The sequence below is a fragment of the Populus euphratica genome, unplaced genomic scaffold, assembly GCF_000495115.2.
Source record: "Populus euphratica unplaced genomic scaffold, PopEup_1.0 scaffold118.1, whole genome shotgun sequence".
In the NCBI taxonomy this organism is placed as follows: Eukaryota; Viridiplantae; Streptophyta; class Magnoliopsida; order Malpighiales; family Salicaceae; genus Populus; species Populus euphratica.
Window position 1 is genome coordinate 62,120 of NW_011500007.1, and position 7,794 is coordinate 69,913.

General features: G+C 34.7%; 1 protein-coding gene across 3 annotated transcripts; it reads right to left on the bottom strand.

Moving 5' to 3' along the window:
• Positions 1-2,277: 2,277 nt before the first annotated feature.
• LOC105141237 (transcription factor GTE12-like) lies at positions 2,278-6,595 on the bottom strand. Of its 3 annotated transcripts, none has more exons than XM_011048408.1 (11): positions 6,343-6,595; positions 4,934-5,763; positions 4,640-4,697; positions 4,424-4,564; positions 4,272-4,336; positions 4,123-4,174; positions 3,946-4,029; positions 3,743-3,861; positions 3,574-3,640; positions 2,935-3,056; positions 2,278-2,839 (listed from the first exon to the last, which is right to left on the bottom strand). In XM_011048408.1, exons 2-11 carry the CDS (start codon positions 5,672-5,674, stop codon positions 2,594-2,596), a joined length of 1,695 nt encoding a protein of 564 aa, XP_011046710.1. In that variant the 5' UTR covers positions 5,675-5,763; positions 6,343-6,595; the 3' UTR covers positions 2,278-2,593. The 3 variants fall into 3 exon arrangements, with proteins under 3 accessions (XP_011046710.1, XP_011046709.1, XP_011046708.1); XM_011048407.1 differs by having other exon boundaries at positions 4,934-5,815; XM_011048406.1 differs by having other exon boundaries at positions 4,934-5,789; positions 6,343-6,593.
• Positions 6,596-7,794: the final 1,199 nt, after the last annotated feature.

The following is a 7,794-nucleotide window of genomic DNA, read 5'->3' on the forward strand; positions in this document are numbered from 1 at the left end:
GGACTTTTAGGCTAAACTATCCACAAATTAATTGTCTTCTTTCCGCACGTGGGTTTTAACAAAAAGCTCAATCGATCTTGATTCGCGTCTAAGCACCATAGTCTATAAAAGAAAGTTGTTATTAGCTAAATATTTTCATATAATACAAAAAATTTAAAAATAATTATCATATAAAATATAATCTTACCATTCACCTTGTATGTGAAACAAACATAATAGATTCGCTAGTGTGCATGGTCATGAAACCATGAATCTTCTTGGTCTGGTTCTCTGAACCAGACTATCCTTAAGAAACATTCAAACATCATGTGCTGGATATAAATACCCCATATACCCTTCAAGACCTCTATTTTTTGTGTATTTTTTTTCTTTTTTTTCTAGGTCTTATACTAGAAATCATGCAACTTGACTCATAAAAAAATTGCAAGTTAAGATTATAAAAAATAAAATTTAATTTTTTTTTTGAAAATATCACAATTTGAATTTAATTTCATGTAATAGCTTTGTGATTCTCCCCACTTTTTTGATCATGTTGTTGTCAACCTCCTTCCAATAGAATTGTTTCTTATATATTAACCTTAAACTTTCCAAACTAAACATCAATCATAGGCTTCAATTTATAATTTTTTGAAACCTAGCTCTATTAAAACAAAGGCACTTTCATTGACGATTTCATCATCAATGTTATCATTCAAACTAGGGGCAGAACCAGAAAATAAAATTAATAGGGATTAAAATATTAGTGATTTTATTATTTAGACTAAAAATATAAATATTTCTAAGGGAGGGGTTGTAAAAAAAATTTCTTTATAGGGGCTGGGGCCCCTGTTAGCCCTTTTCTATCTCCGCCACTGTCCGAACAACCTCAACATTTGAAAACTTGAATTTTTAATTGTTCATTAAAATTAAATTTTCAAACTTTATCCTTTGTTGTTTATTATTTTGTAACGTGTAAGAAAAAAAAACAAACTTATATGTTGTGATCAGTTTCCACTAAGCAATATACTTCTCAATTAATACATCTTGTTCGGAAAAGACACCACCACGAGTCGCCCTCTCACTTAATGAGTCTACATCAAGAGAGAGTCCTTTTGCCTAAAATGCCTCATTATGGTTGGCTGCAAACAAGTCATGCTTATCAGAAACACTATTATAAGAACGAGTAATGTTCTTGTTCATATTTATCTCTAATAACTAAATTATGTATATATTTAGATGAAGAAATTCCACTATTTACCCAACATTTTCCTTTCAATAACCTTTATAATTTTACTCTATTTAGAACTTAATTTATGTTGGTTTATGAGATTAGCATCAAACTAGTCATTTCCCCCGAAATTTCCTGACGATTAGGAATTTCTTTCCCTTTTCATGCCAGCATGTATGAACATAATTGTCATCGTAATAACAAAACCAAAACCAATCTAATTCTCACCATTAATTATCTCTAAGCGTAATAAATTGACACCTTTTTTAAAAAAACCAACTCCCATGATAATAAATAATTGTTATCTTCAATTTAAATCTTCCATCACAGCTAACTATTCTTATTCACTTTAAGCATAACAATATTTCAATTCCCGTAAAAAAAAAAACACCCTTCAACTAAGTCAAGTTATACCAGAAATAATAATATCAAAATCACTAATCTCAAATAATAATAATGTCACAATTTAATTTTCACCATTAATCAAGGATTAAACCAAACCCAACCAAAAAGTTATCAATCCTTCACAATTAACATTTATCACAAAGTTGTAAGAACATCCACAAATTTTCCCTTTGACAGCCGTGCATTTATTTGAACAGTCGATGTATTGACTCTTGAAGTTTTCAATGGTTTGATTGTGGGTACAACGCCTCTTTACTGGTTCTGAAATGCCATGGCAATGACGGAGCGTGGGAAGTACAACGCATAAGATGGTTGAGGAAGTGCAGGCAAATATGGAAGCTTTGTCGCTTGCAACAAGCAAGCTACTGCTATCTCTGCTTCTAGTACTGGTAAGTACAGGGGATAATGCCAAGAAATACATCGAGGCCGGCCGGTTTTTCAGAGCACGTTCTAGTCCTCCTATGGAAGGATCTTTCGCCTTCAAACACAACGTGGGGGTTTCTGGATGGATTTTCTCCTGGTCTAATTTTCAAAGGATTTTATTAATTTTCTTTAGTATCTTCCCCTTTGCTTTTAGGGTTGTTTGCATTGACTTTTCACTTGAACCACTTGGCTTCGGGCTCCTGTCAACGATTAGTTGGAAAACATTTGGTCCAGCCAGATGAAGACACGTATTGACCTTTCAATCACATAGAAGAAAATCCCAACACGGCTAATCTATAGCTCAAGTGCAAGTGCATGCATATCTACACACACAAGCGCGCGAACCGTTCATACGACGCGAGAGAAAAAATCATTTACAAGTGCTCTCAAGAGACGAATGGTGAGAGTTAACCAGCGGACTGTTATCTTCGACCCATAAATACAGCTATTTCTACGTTACAACGATCCCTCTATCCCCATTACAAAAATTAATGCCATTTACACCCCAACTCTTTCCCATAAAGATGTTGCCAACTGGCAGAGAAATCTGTCGAGCTTTTAACAGAGTATCTCTCCTTCCTCTCCATCTTCATCCAGAAACTCCTCATCCACGTCTTCGATGTCATCTTTTATAAACAATCCCAACTGCTCAAGTGGGCTACCAATGCAAGCTCCGATTTCTCCCTTAACCACTTCCATCCTTCCACTGCCAAAATGGTAATTCAGTGATATTGAACAGCCGCAGAGCATCTCCAGTTCTTTTAGAATATCTAGGTTCTGTTCAATCCCAGTAGTTTTTTCCATCTGCGATGACAACCAAAAGCAACAAGAGCCAATTTCAAGCAACAGCAATCAGGAGAATCCAGATCTACAAATTCAATTGTAAATAGCAGGTAAACCTTTTGCAGTTCAATTCGAGCAGCTTCTCGTTCCCTCTCCCGTTGCCTTTTCATTTCCGTCTCTTCCCTCCTTCGCGTGGCAGCTTCAGCAGCTCGGATTTGTGCTTCAATCCTAGCCTTCTCTGTATTGTCATAAAACCAAAGCCCACATTTAAAACAAAAGATGACAACTGGTATAAACATAAAAAGATTGACATGCAGCAGAGAAGGCACAAGAGAGCTCGCTTAGAAAACTTGGCAATTTACATTCCATATACCTGATCCCATACGATATATAATGGACCAAAATAGAAAAAAAGTGGACACCAATTAGACAAGGATGAATAATATAATCATCTAATTTCAATCTCTCACAAAAATATAAAAATATGATGACCAAAATTGGAAAATTTTCATCATCGTATCAAGAAAGACATAATACAACCATCTAACTCCAAACACATTCATGATGGCATTCAAGATATAATGGCAACAGTTGGGTGGAAAAAACGAAAGCAAATCAACAAAGACAACCAAAAAGGTGAGAGCATCCAAACCATGCATCATCAGCAAACCAGTTGTATTAAGAGTTCTGGACAATTCTAAAAAGGAATACATGAATTTGCTATATTTAGAAAGATATTGAGTTACTTAAATCACCTTCCTGCTGCCGCCTTTCCAATCTTTCCTTCACCTGCTGCATCTTCATTGGATCAGCTTTATCACCCTAACAAATAAGAAAGACAAAATGAAAATCATGCATCCATATCATTGTATGCCTCATCTCAGAGTTCAAAATTCAACTCCCCACCCAAAAAAAATGACTTACATTATGAAGCACTGCCTTATTTTGAGCTTTTAAGATGGTATCTGCGAATCGATGCTTTATTGTCGCATAACGAAGAGCTTTAGTTGGAGACAATGGTACAGCAAAAAGAGAGCTCAACTCTAACAGACAACAAAAAAATCAGAACTAAAATCAGGTGAAATTACTAGCACCAGCACTTAAGTCAGAAATTACAAGTAACCAACCTTCTCCAGAAGCTGCATCTGTTGCAGGAGTTGTAAGCTGGGAACCAGGACACATATTCTCATCATCCAAAGCACTAACAGCCTCTATTATATCAGTTGCAACACCAATGCAAATGTCAGATAAACATAAGCTAAGCATTTTAATATTAAAAATACCAAGAGAGAGAATCTTCTAACCATCAGAATCTGGATCTGACTTGCTCGTTTGTGTGGCAGGCATGCTTTTTGCCTGAAAAAACAGAATTTGAAACAAAGCTTGATCAGACATTCCACAAAATGAATTTTGACAGACACAAGGATAAATCATGGGGGACACATTAACACACCAGTTTTGAGGTGTCAGTGCTGCATGCATGCTGATCCCTCCCAGATGATCTCTCAGAAGATATATCTAAGCCAAGGAAAAAGATACAATGGTCAGAGAAATAATAGATTTCAAAACAGAGGCAGCGGAAGAAAATAGAAATGAGATATCCACCTGAGTTTGTATGGTGTGAATCAATTTGGAGGCTGCATCGGCAGGCATTACTGCCACATTTACCACAGTTTGAAGCAACTGGAATCAACAATGGCTTCACATTTGTAGAGCCACATGCATGTCTACCACCACCGTCAGCACCTATAAGATGCATTGTTAATTAGATCTCAATAAAAAGATCCACAAAGCAGAAACACTACTCTTGCCATTTCATACCTTTGTAAGAGTTTGGCACAAGGGACTTGCGCATCTCTGCTGGTTTAGTAGGCTTTGCCTATAAACAAAGCAGAAATAATACAGCCTTGAATTACTCAGACTTCAAAAATATATACTAGAAAAGCCAAAATACATAGAACATTGCAGACTTCAATTACTAAAAAACTGTGAATATACATTACAACAACCAAATTACATGGGACATATACGCATTAATCATTGTTTGTGGATAAAACCATATTCTAGTTTTTCATTACAGACCCAATCCATCCAAAATCCGAAGGAATAACTTACTTCCTTAACAACACTTGCATTGGACAAGCTCCTTGTCACGTTTTCTTTGGATGTTTTTGATCTCTTTGGCAGAGTAGTACAGTGCATAGAAGGCATACTGAGACAATTCTGTTTGGCATTGACGATTTGTGTTGTGCATCCACTTGAAATCTTTCCACTTCCAAACTTTGGTCCTTCATGATTCCAGTTTTCCTCTAAAGCTTTCCACCCTCTCTCAAAAATCCCATTTAGTTCCTCCGCCATTCTATGGACATTATTTGACGGAGGATTATACAGCATGGCATTTGAAAAGGTCAGTCTGATATCAGCTGCAAACTCATTGATACTAGTATAAAAATTCTTTCCTAGCTTGGACTTCACTGTTCCTAAATCCATGGGATTGGATATAACAGTGAAATAATCAGGAATCTTCAGTGCTACTGGATCCACAGGCTTATTAAAAACCCATCCAGCTGGATGAGTCATCAGTGATTTTAGAAGGGAAGAACACTGTTGTGTCACACTACGGTCCATCTTCTGCCTCTTCTGCTGTTGACACTCTATCATATCTGGTGGTCCACGCTTCCTAGAAACTGGAGCCACAGATTTCTGTTTTGTCATCTGAGAACCATGATTCTCACCCATAGAAGCGCTGCAACTCTGTTCAGCACCAAGCAACTTTTTCCCAGGAATAGCTTGTATTCTTTGGGAAGCAATCTTAATCGTTAACTTCTTCATTGTTACATTCCCAGAAGCAATCATTGTGATGAGCTGAAAGTAGCTGAGAAGAATAACACCATATTTCCAGTTTATCAGACAACACCAAAATCAACCTTATATGACCAGCAGCACTGAAACAACCTATGCCCTATCAGCACTGAGCCAAGAAAAAAGTTGAGATCTCTGCGTAAGTTTCACAGCAAATAAGATAAGCCTATAAAGGAAAAATTGTAAATTTAATTGAAAGAAACCAGCAAAGCAGGGAGGTCCATGAAAAAACCCTCAAATCAAATATCAACCAAATATCAAGCAGCTCGGTTGTTTAACAAGATAAAACACTGAAAAGAACATGCATTCAATACAAAATTACATTAAAAAGATAAACCCTTTTTATCATCTCCGCTTTGAGTTAATCACAACAACAGTTATTACCACAAAATCAACAACGTTTATCTCAATCCACACGCACAAAAAAAAAAACCCTAAAACCAGATCATGAACACGAAAGGCAACAGAGAAGAAAAATAGGGTTTTCAGAGATTGAAATCGAAACACAAAGAATAAAATGAAAACAATCAAACCAAAAGAGCCAAAACGCAGATTTCGAAATCCATAAACAAAAATAAATTCCCATGGATCTCAAGTAAGAAAAACAAAGTCCGAAATCAAAATTCAACATAGTAAAAGTTTGTGTTTAAATAAAAACTTACCGGAATCGAATCGGAGTCCGCAGAAAATAGTGGATCCAGTATTGAGAGGGAGAAAGAGCTGAGAGGCTGCTGCGGGAGAAGATTTACTTCAAGCAATAGAAGAGACGAGAAGGCGCTAGTGGTCCTACTAGCCACACAGAACGAGAGAGAGAGAGAAAGTGATCTCTAAATGTAAAATCTAATCTAGGGTTTTTCTCTTATTTTTACGTATTTTGTTGTCTGGTCTCCTTTTTTTTTTTGTCGCTCTCTTACGTCACCAGCAGAATGCTGGCTGGCTTTGTTTATTGTTTACCGGGAGATCCGCAGGTATATTACCGCGTTCTTGTTTAATGACGTTTTTGTCCTGGTTAAGGTCGGTTGCTGGTTTTATTTTAGTACTGTTTTCTGGGCTCGTTGGTTTTGACGATAAACTTTTTAGTAATTTTAGATTTTATTGCCTCCCCTCTTATTGGAAGGAAAATACGGCAGTTTTTTTTACCAGAGATTCGCGTGTCGGAATAAATTTTGGATGGATATGTTTAGTTTAATCATTGGTATTTTATGAATTTCCCATAATAAGGATAAGTTTATGAGTTGAAAGGTGATGGCTGCATGTACCTCAGCTGAGGTTAAATGACCGGCTTTTAATTTCAATATTCATAATTTATTTCATAATTTCAATCTTAGCATCCATCCTTATCAAGCCCGACTTTGACAAATTGATTGTATAAGTTGATTTTTTTTTTTTTTTAAAGAATGTTTTTATTTTAAAATACTTGAAATAATTTTGTAAATTTTTTTATTTTTGAAATTAACATTTTAAAAATACAAAAAACACTTAAAATATTAATTTAATATTTTTTCAAGTAATACATATTAATAAAACATGTGTAAAAACAGAAGTTATCATCTTTTAAATACTCATTTAAAAGCTCACTAACATGGTAAATTTACTTAATAATCTAGAGTTTTTGTCAGATCAAGTAACACACACTATGTTAATAATAATAAATAAATAAAAAGTTTGCATTTAGTCATCATAGTAATAGGATTTACTTAGATAACTCTTTATTTGTAAATCTTTTTTTAATAAATTCAACAATGATTAATTAAAAGTAATTGTTAAAAAATATAATATATACACACACGTGCGCATGCATAATAAGACCTTATTTGTTTATAAAAAAATACTTCCCTGAAAATTATTTTCCTTACTTTTTTATATTTGGTAAACTTATAGAAAGTTAGTTAATAAAAAATAAATTTTAGTCATAGGAAAAGTTAAACTTTAATATTTAGAAAGTGTTTTTATTTCATTATCCTTGAAAAACACTTTTTTTTTACAAAGAAACATCTCATTTTAACTTTCGGATACTATAACAAAATCTCTCCCTCTCTTTATCTCAAATAGTTTTACTAGAAATCTCTACAAAAAAAAAAAATTCATATAGTTGTTGCAAATCTATCTCTCTC

Bases quoted from the DNA above. Each gene is read 5' to 3' on its own strand.
- LOC105141237 (XM_011048408.1), bottom strand. From the start codon at position 5,674: ATGATTGCTTCTGGGAATGTAACAATGAAGAAGTTAACGATTAAGATT. The intron at 4,698-4,933 runs GTAAGTTATTCC...CTTTGTTTATAG, and splicing joins ATGCAAGTGTTGTTAAGGAA to GCAAAGCCTACTAAACCAGC. The intron at 4,030-4,122 runs GTTAGAAGATTC...CTGATATAATAG, and splicing joins GTCAGATCCAGATTCTGATG to AGGCTGTTAGTGCTTTGGAT.